Here is a 22,790-nt window from a genome sequence, read left to right on the forward strand (position 1 = left end):
TGGGTGAAAATTCTGGATTGATTTGTTCTGTGGTCCATTTACTTGTTTTCCTGGCTGTCCTCAAAAGTTTTCTCCGGCACCAAAGTTCAAAAGCGTCAATACTTTTTCTGTCCTGCTTCTTCAAAATCCAGCTTTCGCATCCATAGTGTCATGGGGAAAACCATTGTCTGAATTATTCTAATCTTTGTAGGTATAGACATGTCATGGCATCTAAATATCCTTTCCAAGGCCTTCATTGCAACCCTACTAAGTGCTAGTCTGCGGCGTATTTCTTGACTGCTGGATCCTTTAAAGTTGATGGTCGATCCTAAAAGGCAGAAGCTATCCACCACTTCAGTGTCTTCATTATCAATTCTGAGGCTGGTTGCTGTGCCCGTTGTCGTTAGTATAGTTTTCTTTACATTTGGTCGTCGTCCCATTTTTTCACTGTGCTGCTTGACTTTCGATGTTCCTTACCACCTCCCAACTCTCACTAGCGCCTTTTCCAAAGAGAACAACCTTGATTCCAGGATAATGCTGGGATGTAGAACAGAATCAAGCTAGATAGACCCATGGTCTGACTCAGTATATATGACAGCTTCCTCTGTTCCTAATCTCTGTCTTCGAAGCTTGTCCCCACCCAGGGTGATAAAACATATCCTCCAGCTAGGTTTCTGTGGATAGGCCAGTCCATCTTCATTGGTGGTGCTGTATTATAATATTAGAAACCTGCAGGGTGCTGTCTCTCCCCAAGAAGCTACATTATCTGTTGTTGAATTCCATCCTGTAGAGCTCAAAAGCCTGCATACTGTCACAGAAGTTGCTCAAGTTAGAGACTCTGTAATGATAGAGCGGTATTTTGCACATGCTCAGTGTTGTTCCTGATTAATCATTTACATGTTCCAGAGCTGAGCTTTGGCACTGAAAAGATTCAGAGCTAAGTAATCTCTGGACTAGGAGCGGGGAGACCCGAGTTCCAATCCCCATTCAGCCATGAGACTTGCTGGGTGACTCTGGGCCAGTCACTTCTCTCTCAGCCTAACCTACTTCACAAGGTTGTTGTGAGGAGCAAGCATGTAGTACACCGCTCTGGGCTCCTTGGAGGAAGAGCAGGATAGAAAATGTAAATAATAATAATGTAAATAATAATAATGCTGAGACTTGATGGTTCTAAGCTTGTTTCTTATGCCCTGGATTTTAAAATTAAGAACAGATGCCAATTAAGTGAAAGGCATGTCTTTATTTTATTTTATTTTTTAAAAAATCCAGTAGAAAAGTGAGAATTTCTTTTAGCTCTGTAGCTCAATGAAGGATAAGTGAAGAGGGCCTCTGACCATAAGCAGAATGTTTTTCATGCAGGCAGTCAAACTGAACCTGAACACAAACCCAAACACTGAAACCCCAAAACTATTACCTAAATAAAACTCTAGGGAAGTTTTATTTTCAGTGAATGGAACTGACACAGAATCTAAAAGCGTTCTTGATTGCCTTGAACTGGAACCAAACCCCTAATTCCAGAATGTGGTAAAATAAGAGGCGGAGCTTCAGATCAGGAGGTGGAACGTTCCTGAGTTGAGTCCCACCTTTGCCATGAACATGCAAGGTAGCCTAGACAAGGCCCCTGGCCTCAGGAGGGCAGCTATGGGGCACTGCTGCCCAGGGCCCAGTATTGATCCCTGAGCCCAGTCTTTCCCCATAGCCTTTGTGTAGCAGCGGCAGCAGCGGCTGCAGAGCGACCCTTCCAGAGGCTGCCCAGGTAATAGGGGGCCTGTGGGAAGGTGGTTTGACGAGGAACCCCTGAAATGTGGGGCTGGGCCTGCCAAGTTGCAATATGCAACTCCTATTGATTAAATTTTCTAGGTAAAACACTTTGAGAACTGTGGAAAAGCGATATATACATATCCCTAATAGCGGATACTCCCCACAGCGTGTAAATGACTAGACTAGCAAGCCAGAGGTTGCTGGTTTGAATTCCTGCTGGTCTGTTTCCCAGACTACGGGAAACACCTATATCGGGCGGCAGCGATATAGGAAGGTGCTGAAAGGCATCCTCTCAGACTGCGCGGGAGATGGCAATGGTGAACCTCTCCTGTATTCTACCAAAGACAACCGCAGGGCTCTGTGGTCGCAGCAACTTTACCTTTCAAGACCTTACAGGAGGGTTTCCCAACCTTGAGTCCCAAGGTGGTGGATTACCTTCAGCTTTGGGTCTCCTACAACTTCCATCCCCCACCGCCACAGTAGCTGAGGGATTATGGGAGTTGTAGTCCCACACCCAAAATTGGGAACCCCTGGCTTCAAGGCAAAGGCAGCTGATTCGGTTGTGCCCCTGGATTGCAGGGGTGCTCTACGCTTTACCAACCAGACCATCCAGCCTTCAGGTGGGCGCTTTGGACACCGGAAAGCGCTATACAACTGCCCAAGTTGTCTCCCTGCAGGGGCAGCGGGCCTCCTTGCGGGCCGCCCTCGCCGCTGGCAGCCCGCAGGAGGCGCTGCGCAGCAAGGGCGCCGCCAACAAGGCCCGGCACATGCCGCTTGCGGGAAGGAGGGAAAAAAAGCACCGCACGGGCGGGCAGCAGGCGTCGTGTTGTGTGTGCGTGCGAAGGGCCATGCGGGCCCGTGCTTGCGTCTCGCTCGGAGCCTGCCCAGGGCAGGGCAGGGCAGGGCAAGGCAAGAGCGCGATGCCAGCTGGCAAGCACCTCGGGGCGGCGGCGGCCCCAGCAGCAGCCAAAGATTTCACAGCAGCTGTTTTTAGTTCCTGCCTGCTAATTCAGACGCAGGAACAAACTTTTCCTTTTGCCTCCCGCGGCTATTTCGGCAGCGGCGGAGTCACAAGGCGCCCAGCCGGCCTCCCCTTCTAAGTTTAATCCTCCCGCTGCAGCAGCAGCAGCAGCACTCCTTCTTTTCCTCCTTCTCCTCTTCTTCCTCAACCGACCCCGCCCTGGAGCTAAATATACTCCTCGCTCTCGCGCTCTCCCTGGCCCCTGCCCTTCGGCCGGCTTCCCGGGTTGACGTCTGGAGCTCGCCCGGGGCAAGCGCGGGGGGACGCGATTCCCTGGCCATGGGGGGCTCCCAGACCCAGTGACCCCCCGCCCCGGGCCTCCTCCTCCACCGCCCTGCCTCTTCCTGGCTTTGTAAGTGACTTCACGGCATTCTTCTCTCTCTCTCTCTCTGGCTTTCTCGGCGGTGCCTTTTGCAGACCTGAAGGCGACGCATGCCACTATTCCTGGCCTTTCCCGCTGCAAGGTGGTGTTGATGGGAAACTCCTCTGTAATTCTCGTTTGGGGCGGAGAGTGTAAAACAGCAGGGAGAAGCGGGGTGGTGGTGGTGGTCCTTCTTCTCCCTCTTCTCTCTGAAGGGGAGTGAAATCTAGTGACATTTCTAGAAGAGATGCTAAAAGTAGACTTTTAGAAGCTGGAATGTGTCACATCTTGTGCGGGGGGGGGGGAATAGTTTGAAAGAGGAGGGATTTTCTTTTCTTTTAATGGCATGTACCCTTCTAATCGGTGTCTCTCTTTTTGCAGTTTGATTTTATGAGGCTCCCCCCCCCCATTGTTTTTACTTGTGAACTATTTGGTCCATGGGTAAATGTAGGGTAGAAAAGTGTAAGGGGAGCCATTTAAAAGCCAAACGGACATTCCTGGCTTATACGGGTTTTACAGTTTGTATAGCAAGCTAGTTTGGGTAAAAACTGATTTAAAGTTTGTGTAAGATCTATGTGGTCGCTAAGAGTCGACACAGACTTGGTGGCACTTAATCAATCAAGAGTTCCCAGAGCTTGGTGAAATAAGAAGAAAAGACTGATATAAGTATCACTTATGTAAAGTAGGCCTTCATGTTAAAACTAATGAGTTCCTCTGTGGGTTCTATATATTTTGGCTCTGGCTGAAAGGGAAGTTTCTTTATCTCACCTAGATTTATTTCCTACTTTATCACATCTTGTTCTATCCTTCCAACAAGCCATGTGAGATCAGGTTGAGAAATAGTACGGTAACTTGCCCGGGCCACCCAATGAGTTGTGTGCTTGGAAGCATATTTGAAGCTGAGTCTGCAATCCTGTGCCTATTTACCTGTGGCCCACTCATTTCAGTGGGGCTTCCTTCCGAGTAAACATGATGGGGCCAGACTGTTGGTTCTTTTGCCGGCAATGAGATGGGGCGCTATTCAGAATCACCAGACGAGAGAGCAACTGTCCCAATCACACCCCAGCCCAGCATCTCTCCAGTGGCTGTTGCTGGTGTCTATGTTTTGTTGCTTAGGGTGTTTGTGTTTTGTTTCTTATATTGTGAGCCCTTTGGGGATAGGGAACCATTATTTCTTCATCTATAACCACTTTGAGAACTTTTGTGTGTGGAAAAGTTGTATTATAATAAGGGCTGAACATGATTGATTGGTCGCTGTATATTTCCATCAGGCTCAGAGGGGGCATGTCCCTGAACAACAGATACTAGGGAGCCCCAATAGAATGGGAGGTTTGCCCTCTTTTCCCCACTTGTGGGCTTCCTAGATTCACCTAATGGGACGCTGCGTTAAGCAGGTTGCTGGACTGGATGGGCCTTTGGCCTGATCCAGCAGGGCTTTTCTTATATTCATATGATTTGCCAGGATCTTGGATGCTGTGAAATTTGGAAGGGGCTGTCGTCATCATGGTAATATTCCCTAAATGCCCAGTGGGAGGATGCAGGAAAACAGAGAATAATCGAACTGAAGTGATGCTTTGCCTGTTATGAACAGAACTCAACAGAGAAGGGAAAACTGGAGGAAATACTTCAGAGCCCTGGTGTCCTGGAGTTGCCCATGACAGAGGTGATGGAGCAGGTCTGAAGTGGCGCTTGGAGCATAAATGCCAGGGACTCCTCCTGGATTATATGGAGGACGTTTCTGGGCATGGGCAGCTTGCCTTTTCCTTGCGCCTGAGTAACCATGGGCAACCCACACACATTTCGGATTAGGGGAGAGGGCTGCCAGATCAAAGGGCATGGCTTCTTGGCAGGCTTAAGCCCCAGGGATTGAAATTTCTCTTTTTAAAAAATTAACCTCTGCCTACCAGGAACTCTGATCCCGAAAGCTTCCCCAGCCGTCTTCCCTCCCTTCTTTCAGTGGGACACAGTTCAGCTTCATTATTTCCCATAGAGCCGAAATGAAAAGGATGCGGTTTGCACTGTGGAGTCGTTGCCAAAGGGGCCCGGGAAATGGAGGGATCCAGTTGGTTGGGTTCTCCGGCCTATTTGTCAATCTGGCAGAGGGGCAGCCAATAAGTGGGTGAGGAATGGGTGTAAATTAGGAAGCCTGCCTGAAGGGAGGCGGGAGGGTGCCGGCCCTCTGTCCTGCCATACGCCAGTCCAGCCACAAACTTCCCACCCGATAATTATAGAGAGAATAATGCTGCATTATTTATAACGCTGACTATTTATAACCAGGGCCCAGAAAATGTGGCACCAGAACTAGGCTGCTGCTGTTCTTGGGCTTGTGGCCCTCCCCACCCACCCTTTGCTGTCTCAACCCCACCTCCCTTCATCCAGCCTTGGCCCAAGGACAGTGCAGGGCAAAGGGGGCTGGAGATATGGGGCAGGGATGCCGCCGATGCAGAGAGGCTCTTGCAGGCGGTGCTTTTGCTCTGGAGCAGAAGAGCAAACAAACAGTAGGCACTGGAAGTCAGGATTTGTGCTGGGAAGGAGCTGAGGGGTGCTTGGTTGTCCAAAACCCACCCTGGGTCCTTGCGTAGCCTTTCCTCCCCCCACCCCTCCACCCCCTTTCATTCCATTCCCCCTGAGCTGTCACTGTTCATGCCTAGGGAGATTGTTGCCATATTTTGGCCAGGTTCCCCAGTAGCCTGGTCGCCAGGGGTCAGCGGCAGGGGTCAGGACCGGAAAATTCCCACATGTTCCTTTAAACAGGTGCCAGATCTGAAGCTTAGGTTAACTCTTTGTGCTCTGGAGCATAGGGTGAGCCCTGAGCATTCTTTCTCCCACCAGCCTTTGTCTGGACCAGGGTTTTCCCAAACTTCTGAAAGCGGAGGCACCTTTAAAAAATAAAATCTTAGACTCTCTGAAAGTCAACACTTTGAAGTGTGCTGCCATTGAAGTGTGCTACTAATTGAATTAAAACTGGTATCACACTTTACTATTACAGCCCACCCGCCCCGAATGTTGACTTTCAGAGAGTGTAAGATTTTAATTTTTTTTAAGTTCAGTGTAAGGTGTGTGTGTGTGTGTGTGTGTAGATCTTGGGGTCATGGTGGACAGCTCATTGAAAGCGTCGTCTCAGTGCGCGGCAGCTGTGAAAAAAGGTAATTCCATGCTAGGAATCATTAGGAAGGGAACTGAAAATAAAAATGCTAATATGATAAGGCCCTTATACAAATCTATGGTGTGGCCACATCTGGAGTTCTGCGTACAGCTTTGGTCAGCGTATCTTAAGAAGGATATTGTAGAACTGGAAAAGGTGCAGAAGAGGGCAACCAAAATGATTGGGGGCCTGGAGCACCTTCCTTATGAGGCTAGGCTACAGCATCTGGGGCTCTTTACTTTGGAAAAGAGGCGACTAAGGGGAGACATGATTTAAGGGTATAAAATGTTGCATGGGGTGGAGAGGGTAGACAGAGAAATTTTTCTCTCTCTCTCTCAACACGAGAACCAGGGGTTACCCCATGAAACTTAAGGTCGGGAAATTTAGGACTGACAAGAGGAAGTACTTTTTCACACAGTGCATAATTAATCTATGGGATTCCTTGCCATGGGATGTGGTGATGGTCACCAGCTTGGATGGCTTTAAAAGGGGCTTAGACAGATTCATGGAGGATAGGTCTATCGATGGCTACTAGTCTGGTGGCTGTGGGCTACCTCCAGCCTCAGAGGCATGATGCCTTTCAATGCCAGTTGCAGGGTAGCAGCAGCAGGAGAGAGGGCATGCACAGACCTCTTGCCTGTGGGCTCCCATCTGGTGGGCCACTGTGTGAGACAGGATGCTGGACTAGATGGGCCTTGTGCCTGATCCAACAGGGCTGTTCTTATGTTCTTAGTGTAAGAATGGAAAACATTCCCTCTTACTCTGAGGAGCCTCGTCCTCATGGTCTTTGTATGAATCACTGTTCTGGGTATACCTTTGCATCAGGAGTGACTGAATAGTTGAACTGCACCCGAGGCAGACATGGGGCAAAACTGCCTCCCTCAGCCCAATCCCAGTGAAGGCTGCTTGGATGTGCAGAACTGGTTCATGATCAAACCAGATGGCCGCAAACCGTGTTAGTTTGAGTGGTTCAATAGCAAACTGCTTCGGGCTGGTTCGTCGAACCGACTGGCCCAGCTGATCGGTTTGACTTACCCGCAGTTCGATCCAAATTCAGACCGAACTGCATCAACTGGTTCGTTGAGTTCAAATGCTTCTTCAGCCATGAAACTCACTGGGTGACTCGGGGCCAGTCACGTACCTTTAAGCCTAACCTACCTCACAGGGTGGTTGTGAGGCCAAACATAACCATGTACACCACTCTGGGCTCCTTGGAGGAATTATATAAATTATATAAATAATATAGAAATATAATATAATATAAAAATTATATAAATGTAATTTTTAAAAAATTGCAGTCCAACAACATCTGGGGACCCAAGTGTGAGAGCCCCTGGCTTAATAAAATGTGTTATTAAAAGAAATTAAGCAGAATCTATCTATCTATCTTCTGTATATTTAATTCTCTAAGGCATACCCGTGGCTAATCCCGTGCGTGGCAGCTCTTGCGAGAGTTCGGAGAGCTGCTGGATAGCCACGGGATGGGTAGGAGGGAAGAAAATGGCGGAGGCAGCTGTGACTGGATGGCAAAGAAAATGGTGGCCGGTTGGCCAGAAAGCGTCAGGCAATGAAGGGGTCGGGGGAGAAGCTGGCCAGCCAGCCAGAAAGCAGCGGGGGAAGAAGAAGCAGTCTGGCCAGCCAGAAAGCAGTGGGGCGGGTGGTGCCAGTTGGCTGGGTGGGGGCAAAAAAAAGTGGGCTGGCCTGCCAGCCAGAAAGCAACGGGCGGGGGGGGGTGAAGAAGCAGGCGGTGGGGAGACGAAGCAGGCCGGTCAGAAAGCGGCAGGGGGGCCCCAAGAAGCAGGCGGGGGTGGGGGAGAAGAAGAGGGCCAGCCGGCCAGAAAGCAACGGAGGGGGGAGAAAAAGTCAGCGGCGGGTGTGTAGGCCGTCCGGAGGCATAGATGCTCTGTACCTGGCCCAGCTAATTATTTATTAAAAGGTGATGAGGAAGCAGCAAGTTTGGCATTGCACTCTGAAACCGCCTGGCACCTGATCAGAAATTGTTGGTGCTAAACCATAGCACTGAAAGGTCTCGGACCCCTCCCCCTCGTTTCCCAGGCACACGATCCGTGCACTTTTTATGAGGATTGTCCTACCCATCCTTCATGTCCCCACTCGCTTGCAAATATCTTGCTCCCAGGTTATAATACGGCAACAATTTCAAACAGATGTAAAAAAGAACGTTGTGAGTTGGGCTTGCTAACATGGAGGCCAGCACCCTCTTCAAGCCTAGTATGTCCTTAACCCTCCTCCTTGTGAGACGGGTTGTCCCTCTTTCACGGCCATATTGTAACCCTCCATTCTTCTGTTTGCACAGCCTCCGTCACTCCAACTGTGGAATGTACTGCAGATGCCGATCTCCGGTGAGCAAGCGGGATGGAGCTGCGGACTGGAGACCAGGTGCGCTAGGCCTCGTAGATGCAGGTCTTTCCTCTACCTCTTGGGCCTGCCTGCTAGGCCCCATTTCCTCTTGCCCAACTATCTGCAGCTCTGCCAATTGTGTGTGCATGCATTCCTGGTCGCCTCAGGTGTTTCTAACACCATAATTAATAAAGTTAGGAGTCATTTGGACCTGTTTCCTGGCCACAGAGTCCTCCCTCCCTTTCCATTCAAAGCAACAGTGCTTCTAATTTTAGGCCCTTCTGCCTCAGAAGAATCAGTCTTCAGAGACAGTCCAGGCTTCAGATTGACTCCGTCAGAAGATATAGGGGCTGGGGGATATACGTAGAAGGTGCCCTCCATCTCCAAAAGACCATGGCTTAAAAGTTGAGTTTGGGGTGTCCCCCCCTCCGTTTCAGGGTTTTCCCCTTCATTGAAAAGTAATGGAGGTGCAACTCCCCATAGCTAAGAGGGGTAGACAACATCCTTTCCTCTCTGTATGGCTATTGCATCAGACACGCATTTATATAGAGACATAGACATAGACATGCAAGGCAGGTTCGGTACTGAACAGAGTCACTTGTGTCTAAATGAGGCAATCGAAAACAAACACCTTCATAATTACCCCCTTGGGCACCAGCATGCAGCCCAGAGAAGGTGGGGAGTGGGGTTTCCTCATGGGAATGGGTTGTGTGCAATGTTCTTGTCTCTGTGTGTGTGTGCGCGCGCGCACACACGCACACACAGACTCACAGATGTAGTATACTGACAACAACATTATGCTTTGATCTGGGAGAACTTGGTTCAAATCCCATCTTAGCCATGTAAGGCCACAGTGTGGTCTTGGGCCAGTTGTAATATCTTTGCTATAGCTTCTCATTGCAATAATAATGCAAGATCCAGGAAAGGCAAAAGAGAGGAGTATTTTGTACAGTGCATAATGACAGGGAACTCATTGCCACAAGTTGTGGAGGTGGCCACTGGTTTAAATGGCTTCTCAGAAGGGACAAATGTAAGGAGGATAATTGGTCTATCAGCTGCTATTAGTCATTTACTAAATGGAACCTCCATGAGCAAGAGTATACTTCTGTGTACATGATGCTGAGGTTAAAGGAAGTGGCAGAGTTGTTGCTTGCTTATGCTTCTTGCGCACTCCCCAAAGGCATTCAGCTGGCCCTTAGAAGCAAGAGACTCAACAGATGACTGCTTGATCTGATATAGCAGGGCTCTTCCTTAGGTTCTTGCAAGTCATGGAATAGCATGTAAGTGTAAAGCACTTTGCTCAATAAAAGTGTTGTAGATAACTAGGAGAGAACAAATGGATACACACAGCACTGCCATGCTGTATAGACAGTGGCACATGTATCCCACACGAAGCATGCATTCCAACACCCACAGAATTTTTGCATACATTACATATCTGTGTATGTATGTGTTTAAGATCCTTTCTTGAGTTAGACCAATAGTCTATAGGAACATAGGAAGTTGCCATATGCCTTGTCCATCTGTGTGAAACAAGATGCTGGACTAGATAGGCCTTGGGCCTGATCCAGCAGGGCTGTGCTTATGTCTGAGACCCTGTTCCTGGCGATGCCAGGAACTGAGCTTGGGACCTTAGCAATACTTCATTTTAAATCATTAATACTGATACGCCACTTTTCAACAAAAAAGTTTCCGAAGCAGTTTACATAGAAAAAGAAATTAGAAAGTTCCCTGTCCTAAAAGGACTCACAGAAGAAACACAAGGAAGAGACCAGCAACTGCCACTGGGAGGGATGCTCTGCTTGGTGTGGACAGGACTGGTGGATCTCCCCCCTGCTAAATATAAAAGAGGCACCATCACTCTAAAAAGTGCCTCTTTGCTTAGAGGGGTACTCAGCATTTATATAGCAAACGCCTTGCACATAATTCTTTCAGTAATCCTTACAACAACCCTTTGAGGCTGGTTTAGAATGATTAACCCCATAATGCATATTTTTAGCAGAGAACCTTGCTTAAGGTCACCTAGTGAGTTCATGACTGCAATAAGATTTGAATCGAGGACTTCCTGGCTCACACCATTGGTCACTATTGCCACAGCCTTAGACCTGCAAAGCATGGGCCCTGCCACCAAACCACAGCCACGGCCAGGAATGTATACACTTTTCTTAGACTCACTTCAATGAGTTCTCTGTTCTGAGGACTCATTTTATCTTGCAACGATCCTGTGATGTAGGTTAGTGGCATGCCCAGGAGTCATTAGACTTATGACTGAGTAGGGGCTTGAGTTAAATCTCTGACATCTAATCCAGTCTCTGCCCCATACTGCAGGCCTTGACAAATTTTCTTTGGATCTAGGAGCCAGTCTCCCAAAATTAGAATCCAGACAATGGACACTTGACAGAATTACTGGACTTAGTGATGGACCTTGTGGAGGGGAGGGGAGAGGGTGAATGGGCTTCTCTTTATCCCCTTTAAAAGTAGCATACTTGGAGCAGAAACAGGGCAGATTAGGACAAATAAAGATTTTATCAAATAGTGCTCTCTCTCTCTCTATTTCTCTCTCTCTCTCTATTTCTCTCTCTCTCTCTCTCTCTCTCAATATCCTGGTCAAGGTGCCATGGTTAAATTTCTGTGGTCACTGGGATTTGTCAAGCCCTGCCATACTGGGTCTAGAGGTATTGGAAGGTAATTTATGTGCTTCCTCTAGGTAACTCCTTACCTCTAAGCAGTGGCTAGAAATAATTCACTACTAGTACTAGTAAAGCTGCAGTCCTGAGTACAATTACTAGAGTGTAATTCAGGGGTCCAACTAAAACTCTCCAGCTGTTGCTGGACTACAACTTCCATCATCCCCAGCCACAAGGGCCAGTAGCCAAAGATGATGGGAATTGTTGGCCTACGATCTGCAAGAGGCTAAAGTTTGACCCCCTGGTGCAATTGAACTTGGTGGAACTTACCATTGAGTGAACATGATTAGAACTGGGAATCTACCGGGTAATAACTTGGAAGTCTGCTTCTGGCAGAATATGTAGTCCAAAGACAAACCGCAGTAGAAAGCGAATTTGCATCAGGGCAAGTGCAGCAGAAATTACGTATGAGGCTACTAATGACTTCTACAATGAATGTTTACACATAGCTTTTCAACAAAAGCTTTCAAAGCAGTTTACATAGACAAAAATAATAATAAATAAATGTGATGGTTCCCTGTCTCAAAGGGCTCACAAGCGAAAAAGAAACATAAGCTGGGCACTGAAGGGACGCTCTGCTTGGGGTGGATAGGGACTGTTGCTCCTCTCTGCTAAATATAAGAGAATCGCCGTTTTGAAAGGTGCCTCTTGACTCAGTTAGCAGGGACTTCCCACAGGCTAGCAAACACTCAGCTCCTCACCATCTTCCCTCCCCTCCGCCCTTCCTTAAGCATTCCAATGCCACCTGGAGTTATTAAACTATTGCTCATTTGTGCACGTACATTTATTCACATGTATGCAGATTTGAAAAACTGTTCAGGGTTTAAAAGCTGCAGCTAAGATCAACACTGGTGGTCACAACTTGTTACCGTCAGGCAAGTTCGAAACCTGTCAGGTTGCAATCTTAATCCCATCTTCCAACCCCCTTGTTTAAACAGAAGGAGGCATGCATGTGTCAGATGCTCACGGACTCATGGAGACAGAATGTACATTAAGCATCCACTCCTAAAATGCTTGACTTGACACTGGGGGGCGGCGGGCTGAAAATGTAAGGATACGTAGATCTTTCCTGTGAACATACAGTTGGGAACAAAGGACACAAGAATTGCCTTGCTGGTCACACTAAAGTCCATCTGTCCAGTGTTCCTTATGGTAAACCTGAATGTCCCTTGAAGCTCACAAGCAGGTCATGGAAGTTACGTCTTTCCCCTGTTGATTGTCTCCAAAGAGCTGCACTGGCACCTGCAACACCCACAGAAAATGCCAATGATCATCCAGGAATAAATGTGGCACAGTAAAATGAATCACAGTTGCTGGAGAAGGCTGGTTGCCTCCAGTTCCTGTTTCCTCGGAGCATCTCAGACAGGGCCGGACAAATTCTAGGTGCCAGGGTGGAGCCATGCCACCTAGAAACTTAACTGTGATGCCTGGACTAGGATATTCAGAGGTAGAGTTGTTTAATTCAATATTGATTTGTCCCAGGCAGACCTGTCTCTGTTCTAACTAGTAAAGGGGAGAAAGAGAATTCCATTCCCCCTTCTCCACAGTGTCCATCACTAAGTCTGGTAATTCTGTCAAGTGTCCATGGGCTGCCTCCTAGTTCCAAAGAAAATGTTTCAAGGCCTGGTCCAGGAACCAAGGTGCTGGTCGAGATGGATCTTTGTTCTGACCCAGCTATAGCTCTTCTTACATTCCCATATTGTAGAATCCTCCGTGTCGTTGCAAATCCAGAAGTACAGAAGGTGCTCTCCTTGAGCAGCATCGTGTAGTGGTTAGAGTGCTGGACTAGGACCAGGGAAACCCGAGTTCAAATCCCCATTCAGCCATGAGACTTGCTGGGTGACTCTGGGCCAGTCACTTCTCTCTCAGCCTCACCTACTTCACGGGGTTGTTGTGCGGAGAAACTTAAGTTTGTAGTACACCGCTTTGGGCTCCTTGGTGGAAGAGCGGGATCTGAAATGTAAATAAAATTAAATAAACTGACAGCCCCCCCCCCACCATGACTATGCCTACTCCAACAGCCAGAGAAGCCGAAAAGTCCCATCCCTCCATCCCATCCCTGTCCGTCTCCCCCCCTCCCACCTCGCCCCTTCATTACACCCCTGGTCTGTTACAATCAAGGTGTTGACCATTTGCCTCCAGAACTGAAATATCGTTTTTCTCAGGTTTCTGTGTGATGGGTAATGTCTGACTATAAGTGCAAATTGTTATCTGGTACATGATGCAATCAGATTGACACTATTATGCCGCTGGTTTCTTGGTCACGTTCGTGTCCTGTTGCTTTCCCCAGAGCTCGAGGCATGGAGATCATCTTATTTTGCAAGAACTGGGCGAGGTAGATGAGAGAGGAGCACTCTACCCAGTGGGGGCCCTGGAAGAGGCAACATTGTGGAGGATGCTTGGGCCCTTTTGCTGGCATTAGGGGCCACAGCAGATGGTCTGTCTTGCTGCCCTTTGGGGCCAGCCCTGACTGTTTTTATTAAATAGGCACACTTGGAGGGCATTGATGTAACTATTGATCTATTTTCCCATTTATATCCTGTTCCTCCTCCAAGGAGCCCAGAGTGGTGGTTATGTTTATCCCCACAACAACCCCATGAAGTAGGTAAGGCTGAGAGAGAAATGGCTGGCCCAGAGTCACCCAGTGAGTTTTGTGGCTGAATGGGGATTTGAACTCGGGTCTCCCTGGTCCTAGTCCAATGCTTCACCCACTATACCACCCTAGCTCTCTCCTTGTCTCTCAGTCACTCTTATAACCCACCCTCAGGTCATGGCTAGATAAAAACAGCCCTTCTGGGATCAGACAGTGGTCACCTGTTTCTGGCCGTGGCCAGATTTGAATACCGTACTTGAGGACGTTTTCACACCATGTGGTGCTACTACAGTGCTTTTGTTTCCTGCCACCCACTCCCACCATAAAAATGATTAAAGATTCCACCCTCGGTGGACAACCTCTTGATATGCAGGCGATTCAGTCTTATTTATTTATTCTAAAAAATTTCTGTCCTGCCCTCCAGCACGATGCTGCTTGGGGCAACTCACAACAATAAATCATAGTAAACGATAAAATTAAAAAAAAAGGAGGAAGCAAAGCAGTGTGAAACAGAGCTAAAAACAGGAATCCCAATTAAAAATAAAGTTTTAAAAACTGAAAGATCATTGGTGCAGACAGTGGTCTAAAATGCTAATAGCCTCTCTAAAGAGGAAAGTCTTTAAATCCTTTTTTAAAACCCTGAGAGCAGGAGTTCAGCAAAGCTCTTCTGGGAGGGCGTTCCAAAGTCGAGGGGCCACAACCAAAGAGGCCCAAACCCTAGTCTCCACCAACCAGATCTGAGTCAGTAGCCGGGCCTGTGACGCAGAATGAAAGGCCTTGGGTGATGCTGGTAGATCCCCCCAGCCACCCTGGTAATTTGCCTTTTTGCCCACTCCCACTCTGTGAGGCCCTCTGAGGCTGACTCTGTCCTGCTGACAAGGTAAAACCCTTCCACTTGATACTTTTACATACCTGACAATTTACTCTTGAGAGATGAAAAGTAAGCTAAAATGCAGTTAAATTAGAGATCCTTTGATCTCTAATTTAAACCTTTCAAGAAGGTTTCAGAGGTTTTATCAGGCCTTCTACAGAATGGGATTAAAGGGGGAAAATACAGAGAAACCTTAATTTTTCAGATTTTGGATTTCCCCATTAGCATTCACAGAACTGGAAATTTGGCCACTTTATTTTCTCGTTCTGCTCTTAACTGCTGTCCTGGGGATATGCTGTGTGCAGAAAAATCACTTTCTGTGTCCCAAAAAGTCTTTGCTGTGTTAGTATACAAACCCTATGTTGTCCATTCTCTTCCATGTCTAGGATTGCCATATTCTGGCTTTCCAAATCTGGGTGCCTGATTTGCATATTATGTAAATTGGCTTGAACATAATTCTTGAGCAGAATGGTGACTGCACGTTTTGCTCCAGAACTTCGCTTCTACAAGGACTAGAGCTTAGCGCTTTTTTTTTTTTTAAATGAAAGCTGAAATCCTGGCGAATCGGGGTGGCCTAAGCAATCTGGGTGAGATGCTTAAAATCCGGGTGAAACTCAGAATTCCGAGGGGCATGGCAATTCTATCCATGTCCCCAAAACTGCTTGTTGTGTGTTGTCAAACCTTATTTTAGCAACTTCTGGAACAATGTGCTTTTTGCCTTGGTTTTCTAGACACTTACCTAATCCAGGCTGATCTCCCCTCACAAGTCAAGAAAATCAAGATTTCTCTGTAGAAATTATATGTAAATCCTTTGTAACCATGGGGGCTGGGAATTCACTCCTTTTAAAAAATTGAATGCTGAGGTTCTTCGGATGCTGAATTCTGTTTTTGCAAGAAATGTACACAGGCGGGCCTGCTAACCACTGCCTTTTCTAGATTTGGTGGCAGGAACCAGTGTAGTGTGGTGATCAGTGTTCCCTCTAAGGCGTGTGCATGCACACATGTTTTCTGATGTCCGCTCAGTTAATTTAAGAGCCCGCTCAGATTGAATCAGGAAGGCTGGCCTCTGAATGCATGTGTGCACACACTGCCTTGATACTGCCACCCAGAACAAAACTCGTTCCACACACAGATGAAAAAAATTAGAGGGGCCACTGGTGGTGATCTATTTGTAGTCATCTTACTTGTTTGTAATTAAAGGGGGGAAGAATTAGCAAGCATGTTTCCCAGTTCCCCAGATCTGTCATCTGAGCTCTGCAAAATTGGCCTTCCCTTTGTCACAGAGAGGCAGGGCCTGAAGGCCAGCTCCGTGTTTAGATGAGCATGGGTGGAAGGAAATCATCAGGACTGTTGTACTTGGGGTTTCCCAGGCTGTGCTTTCCCCAGCCTTCGGCTCGGTCTGTGTCTCTCCCTATCCCTGTTTCTCTGTACAGAGAGAAGATGGAATCTTCCGCACTCCTCAACGTGCCTGGACAGAGACCTCTCCATACTTGCATTCCTTTGAATCTGCTGGAGCCTGTTGCATACGCATAGCCCAGGAACAGGCAGGCTACTGCTGCTGTTCCCACCCTCGCTCCTCACTTTTTGCTAGGACCTTCTCCTCCAGCTGAACTCTCCCCCTCAGTCATTGCCAGCTTTACCATAATTGCCATGACTTGCTTAGCCTCATAATTGCCCTGAACAGTAGCATCATTAATATATATATTCCTGCTTTAGAGCTGAAGATAGTGGGCAGTGGTTAACCCAAGAACCCCCATGGCTGAGGAGGGTTTTGAAAGCAGACGTTCAAGCCCCATCCTGGCCAAATTCAAACCTATATCTTCTTCTTTTATGTATATGTGCTCTCTCTCTCGCTCTCGCTCTCTCTCTCTCTCATATATTCCACTCTTTTGCATGGGGTCTAGCACAGGGATTTTTTTAAGGCTGCAATTTATGCATTTTGATTTGGAAGTAAACCCCATTGAACTCAGTGGGTCTTACTTCTGAGTAAATATACTTAGGATTGCACTGTTAGCCCTCTAGACAAACTGGGTGAGGGCATTTCAGCATGAGCGAAGAACTATTCTATTCTCATTCCGCTTTTCAACAGAAAGGTTCTCAAAGTGGTGTACATGGGACAAGAATAAGAAGCCGCATGTTCCCTATCCCTCAAAAAGCTCACCATCTAGAATGTCCCTCAGAATCTCTTACCACCGTCACAGAGAATTGGGGGGCACATCCTCAGGGCAGAGTTTCTCAAATCTGGGTCGCCAGATGTGGTTGGATTGCAACTCGCACTATCCACTTGGGCCATTGTGCTTCAAGATGATGGGAAGTGTTGTCCGACCTCCAAATCTGAGAAGCCCTGGTGTAGGGATTCAACCACACCAGAAGCCACATTGCTTCTGGTGTAGCGAGCACCCCAAGGAAGCTGGCTGACCTAGGCAACGGCCGCGTCTGCCTCTTGGGCTGAGTCAGCCCTGATTAGATAGTCTAAGCACTGACCCTGCTGATGAGACCTGCTTAGTTTTTAACAACTGCAATAGCATCATGTGCCCTAAGACAATTGTCTGGATGTTCTCTTCCAACCTCCCATCTTACCTGTGTTGTATCCTTTCCTGTTCCCTCCCCCCACCGGCTATTTCCAGATTATTTCCCCCTTAGTTCTTTCCTGTTCACCTGATTCATGCTTGCTTTGTTTTGATTGTGTTGGGCTTAAAAAGAGAGAGAAACTGTACACCCCCAGGGTACTTGTAGTAAATGATAAGCCTCTCGCTTCAAGGCCTTCACTCCGTCCCACACAACTTCTCTGTTATAGATAGTTGCAACGTTCCTTTTTCCGAGTCATGCTTGCTGTTGTTCCTATTCCTCAGGTAGCCCATTCCTTTACCACAGGGGTTCTCAACCTTGGATCCCCAGGTGTTAGTGGACTACAGCTCCCATTATCCCCTGCTACAACAACCTGGGACCAAACAGCCTAATTTCTGCTTTGCGAGATTTTTGTGAAGATCAGTGAGCTAGGAATATCGTCTTTGAATTTTGAAAAATGCTGTGGTGTACTGTATCCTGTGATTTTGCACTTCCTTGGCAATTGCACAATTGCACCAAGCAAATGCAGAAATTAGTACCCTACAAATTTCAGTACCCTGAGAACCTTCATTTTAGTTTAAAATAAAGCAGATTCCTAGACCTGAAGGCTGCAGAGTGATCTTGAAAGTGTGTGGGTGAAATCTCGGAAGATGAGTAGAGGTGATGGAGCAGGTTTTTGGGTAGTGGTGACAGATGCTTCAACCCGTTCCTTAGCTCATAGTAGCCCCTTCCAGAAGCAGCAACATAAATCCCCCAAGATCAATGAAGGAGTCTGTGTACTGAATGTCATTTATTGAGGTGAGACTCTTGAGTGTATGGGGTAATAGGACCTTCTCAGTGGTGGGGCCACAAGTTTGGATAGTTTCCTTAGGGAGGCTTGCCTGTTGCTAGCATCCTTGTACAGTCTGCCTGGTCTTGCCTGCCCCTCCTATCTTGTATCTTGATAACTCCCCTGCTTGTGACTTTGCTCCTGAAGATCTCGTGCTCATTTGGCCTTTCCCCCACCCCACCCCTTGCTGCCCCTTATGCCCCTTATGTCTCAAGCTATTTTGTGATGCTACTGCTCTCACTTTCTGTGTTGCTTCCCTTTGTATTCCGGCTTAGACAGCCACACACAGGCAAGCTTGTCCTCTGTATTATTATTATTATTATTATTATTATTATTAACATTTATATTCCGCTCTTCCTCCAAGGAGCCCAGAGTGGTCTACTACATACTTGAGTTTCTATTTCACAACAACCCTGTGAAGTAGGTTAGGCTGAGAGAGAAGTGACTGGCCCAGAGTCACCCAGCAAGTCTCATGGCTGAAGGGGGATTTGAACTCGGGTCTCCCCAGTTCTAGTCCAGCACTCTAACCACTACACCACGCTGGCTCTGTAAATGTGCCCGATCCTTTCTTAAGGCCACCTATTTTAGTTATATACAGTATAAAAATTAATTGCCACCTTTCAATGAACTGTACCCAGTATCTGTAGCAGGGGATTCCACAATTTGCAACAGGAAACATTGTGAACAATAAATCAGTATAGACGTATATGCTTAATTTGTCGGGATTGCAAAATATGGAGGAAAGTGAGGTTCACCTTGGCAAAGAGATTTTTTTGGACCTTTTTAAAACGGGGGCTGCTTTGGTTTTTGTTTCTCCTTTTTTGTTGCTGCAAAGAGCCTACTTTGCACTGCCATTAGCCTTCTGCGCTACATAGATGGAGGAGCCTGTAGGTATGTGTGCCTGCTGCTCCCCATGCATCTCTAGCCTCCCCCTCTCTCCATCCCTTTCCCTCTACAAAACTTCCATCCCACTCAGGCAACGGGTTGGTTGCACTCTCGCTGCGCGGCCCCTTTAACCCCCCCTCCCTTCCGAGCTCTGTGGGCGGAGCCGATCCCGGCTGGGGAGGAGGGGCGGGCTCAGTGTGTCCATGGCGACGCGGCGGTGACGTGCGACAGGGGGGCGTGGGCGTCCCGGCTCCATATGAGGCTGAGGGGGGGAAAGCGAGGGGGGCCAGAGCCCGAGACCGACCCGGCGGCTGGAGGCTGCGGCGCGAGGAGCCATGAAGACCCCGGCGGACGCAGGTGGGGACCGCGGCATGGTGGCTCCTCTCCCTGCCCCGGGAAAGGGGCTGCCGTCGCCGCCACTGCTGCTTGGGCGGGGGGGGGTGACACGTGGGCTGGAAAGTTGGTGGGATGCAGGCAAGTTTTTCCCCTCTCTGAATAGGGGCTCCACCTGGGCGAGTGTGGGTTTGGGGGGAGCCGTGATGGCAGAAGCAGGGACCAGGGGCTTTCAGGAGATTCCCAGGGTGAGAGGAGAGGGGTAAATCCTACTCCGCGGTAAGGGAGGAGTTTGTGGCTTGAAAAGAAAAAAAAAAAGAACGAGGGTAGGACGGGCGGTTCTGGCAGAGGCCAGAGCCTCGCTTTAGGGGGAAGAACGGGGAGAGCTCTGCCGCCGGTGGCGGGGCCGGCTGCCATAACTGAAGTCTGGGTGAAACTGTAATGGAGGCTCCTGCAGGGAAGGGGTGGGGAGTGGTGGTGTGCAGGGGAGGTTGGCAGTTTTCTCTTTCTTTCTCTCCCCCCCCCCCCCCCGCTTTCCTTACGTCCGTCCCTGGCAGCAAATGGAGGCTACTTAACCCTTGTTTCCTGTCCGTAAAGCCCCCTGGGGGAGATCCTTTGCAAGGAACGGGGCGGTGGGGGGAGAGAGAGGCTTGGAGAGCCAGCGGGATGTGGCCCACTCCCTTTGCCTCCGCTGGAGTTTGCAAGCAGCAGCGGGACCTGTTGCATTTCCCTGCTCGAGTTGCTTTGCCGCTGCTGCTGCTTCTCGGTTTTGCTGGGGGGACCGAGGAGGCATGGTAGCTAGGAGTTACGCGCGCGCTCTGTCGGAGGGGGGTGGGGAGACTGAGTCTATGGGGGCGGCTTTGGCGGGGGGGAGGGCTGCCTGTGGTGGTGGTGGGGGTGAGATCGGGAGCTGGCGCTGCTGTGTGCGAGGGCTCCCCCCACGCCCGTGGGGTGGCTGGCAGACTTGTGGGGCCAGGAGAAAATGAATGGGGGCTGACGTGTGTGGGCCCTGAGGGTGGGTGGATTGTGCGTGTGTGGCAATTGTGGAGAGAAGGCCTTGGACCGGGCTTCTATGGGGGGGGGGGGGTGATGACGTTCCTGAAACCGAGTCTCTTCTGAACCGGGAAGAGTGTTCCAAAGCCCTGGACCCATTTCTCTGTGTCTGTGTGGCGTCTGTCTGTCTTTTTTGAGATGGGTTGGGGGGAGTGGAGAGGCTGTGCAGGTGATTTTAAGCGCCACGTTGCTGCACGTAATTCAGCTGAGAGGCATCCCTAGGGAAGTGGGGGGTGTCTTTTGCCCGGAGGGGGGAGTGATGTGGTTGCCAGTTCAGAAGGTGCTCTCCATGACAGCCCCCCATGGCCATGCCCGCCCCAACAGCCCGAGAAGCCCCGGCGCCCACCCACCCCCCACTATACCTAGAGTGCAAATCGCCCCACTGACTAGTCCCGGATCTATGCAAAGAAGGGGTGCCTTAGGCCCCTTCCTGGCGTCCCATCTTGTCCTCTTTCAACCTTGGGAGCGCTTTAAAGTTATGCATCAAAAAGCGAAAGAGATGTGATTTCTTTCTCTTTCCCCGGTAACATGAAAAGCGCGAGGGGTGGGGGAGAGGGTGCTTATGGATTTAGTGTCGCTGCTGCTCCTAACTTCTTCCCGCCTCCCCCCCCCCCAAGAACTCGGATATTGTTGGCGAGTGGGTGGGAAATTATTCACCGTGGAGGGCGTCGGCGGGCGGGGTGGGGGTGGGTGGGGGCAATGGAGAGAAAAGTTGCGAGGCGTTCCGAACTGGAAATTCGACATTCGAAAAAGGAACTTTTGTTTCCGACCAACAACGTGGTGTTAAGGTGGCCCTGGCGCGGATAGGCTGCGTCTGGGAGGGGGAGGGCTTTCGCCTCTCCTCCCCTTTCACCCCCCCCGCTTCTTTTAGGTAGGGGACTCGTAGTTAGCCAGTAGGCTAAGACCAATGTGGGGGGGACAAACTGGCTCTTCTCTGCCCCCTCTTTACACGATCTGGTATATACTACCTTAAATCTAGCTCCATTCTGGTCTTGGCATGGGGGGGGAGGTTAATCTCCAACCTTAAACTCTGGACTTTAACCTCCTTTAAGAAGTGGGGGGCCTGTTCCCTGTAGAAGAATGTTCTCTCCCCCCCCATCCTCAAAATGAAAGAGCCTAAATTCAAATCTTGTTTTGCTTTCCTGCAAGAAAGGAGGAAGACTCTTCCAGTGGTGGTACAGATGGAGCTGGGGAGAGGATCACTCTCTTAAAAGGGCTTTCAAGTAGTTTCCTTTGAGCGCAAGTGTTTGGGGGTCTCGGTGGACTTTGCTCCTGAAAGGGGTGGGGGTGGCCAGTAAGAAAGAAACTGAGTTTGCATTAGGAGGTGGAGAAACAGTTAGTTTGAAAGTGGCTCTTTTAAAAATAATAATAATAATAATAATCTTGGGGGTGGGTAGGCAACAGTTCCTTTATTTTTATTTTTATTTTTTCAAAGCCTCTGGGGAGGGGTCAGATTCTTTCCTCCCCCCCCCATTTCCCCACCCCCTTCTCCTTCCTCTCTCTCACTCTCTGGTTTTGTTCAGAGCTTCCATACCATCCCCCCCTGGCGCCACCCGCCACCCCCCCCTTCCTAGCCCGATTGTCTGTCTCCTGGAATCTTGTCTTTTTTTTTTTTTTTTTTTTGAAGTGCCTCTCTAGCTTCTGTTCAGACTTGTCTTTCCCCTCACACCTCCTCCTTGCAATAATTGAAGCTCCTGCAAACTTTTTTTTTTTCTTAATCCCCTCCCTTAAACTCTGGGAAAGTTCTTTTCTTTGGGCGTCTGTTTTTAAAAAAAACAAAAACCAAAAAAACCCTAATAATTCCTGGGCCTCACCCAAACCGCTAACAATATAAAAATCTTGCAACGCTTAACCCTCATGTTGGAATGCCCCACACATGCACGTGGGACCCATCCAGATCCCAACAGCAATTTTTCCAGAGACTTAACGTTTTTTTTTCTTCCTCTTCCAATTCACTTTGTTTTTCAGCCATAGCTTGTGTGTGTGGTGGCGGGCGGGGGGGGGGGGGAGGGTGGAAGAGTTTTCTGGTTTAGACTTTCTTGCCACCCATTACTGGCATACTGCAGACAAACTTTCTGATGTGGCTTCCACTAGTGTGTGTCTACACCCCCCCCCCACCCCCGCCGCTTGCATGCTAAAAGCTGGAGAATGGAGTACTTGTGCATGTGTCTTTAAGAAGCTGTTGGCATTGGGGAGTGATGTAATAAGGTTTTTTTTTTCTTTTCTGAAGCTGGGATTGAATTCCAGCCCTTTTAGCTTCTGGCTCCAGGGATTAGTCACAGGGGTGGTGTGGTTTGGAGTGTGGAGGGGGGGGGAGTTGATTTAAAGAGATATCAACTTAATTTC

General features: G+C 48.8%; 1 protein-coding gene across 6 annotated transcripts in view; it reads left to right on the plus strand.

Annotated features, from left to right (window-relative positions):
- The window catches only part of ERF (ETS2 repressor factor), a 38,743-nt gene that overhangs the window by 3,668 nt on the left and 12,285 nt on the right, over window positions 1–22,790 (plus strand). Inside the window, exons 1-2 of one of the 6 annotated variants that reach the window (XM_053267884.1) lie at window positions 2,631–2,649; window positions 8,582–8,664. In XM_053267884.1, the coding sequence (XP_053123859.1) occupies window positions 8,604–8,664 (61 nt within the window). In that variant the 5' untranslated portion in view covers window positions 2,631–2,649; window positions 8,582–8,603. Of the gene's footprint in view, window positions 1–2,630; window positions 2,650–2,779; window positions 3,114–3,178; window positions 3,226–8,581; window positions 8,665–19,280; window positions 19,416–20,038; window positions 20,186–22,790 lie in introns of those variants that run through there. The other 5 variants (XM_053267883.1, XM_053267881.1, XM_053267882.1 and 2 more) reach the window with 5 other exon arrangements.

Source organism: Hemicordylus capensis, chromosome 7, assembly GCF_027244095.1.
Source record: "Hemicordylus capensis ecotype Gifberg chromosome 7, rHemCap1.1.pri, whole genome shotgun sequence".
In the NCBI taxonomy this organism is placed as follows: Eukaryota; Metazoa; Chordata; class Lepidosauria; order Squamata; family Cordylidae; genus Hemicordylus; species Hemicordylus capensis.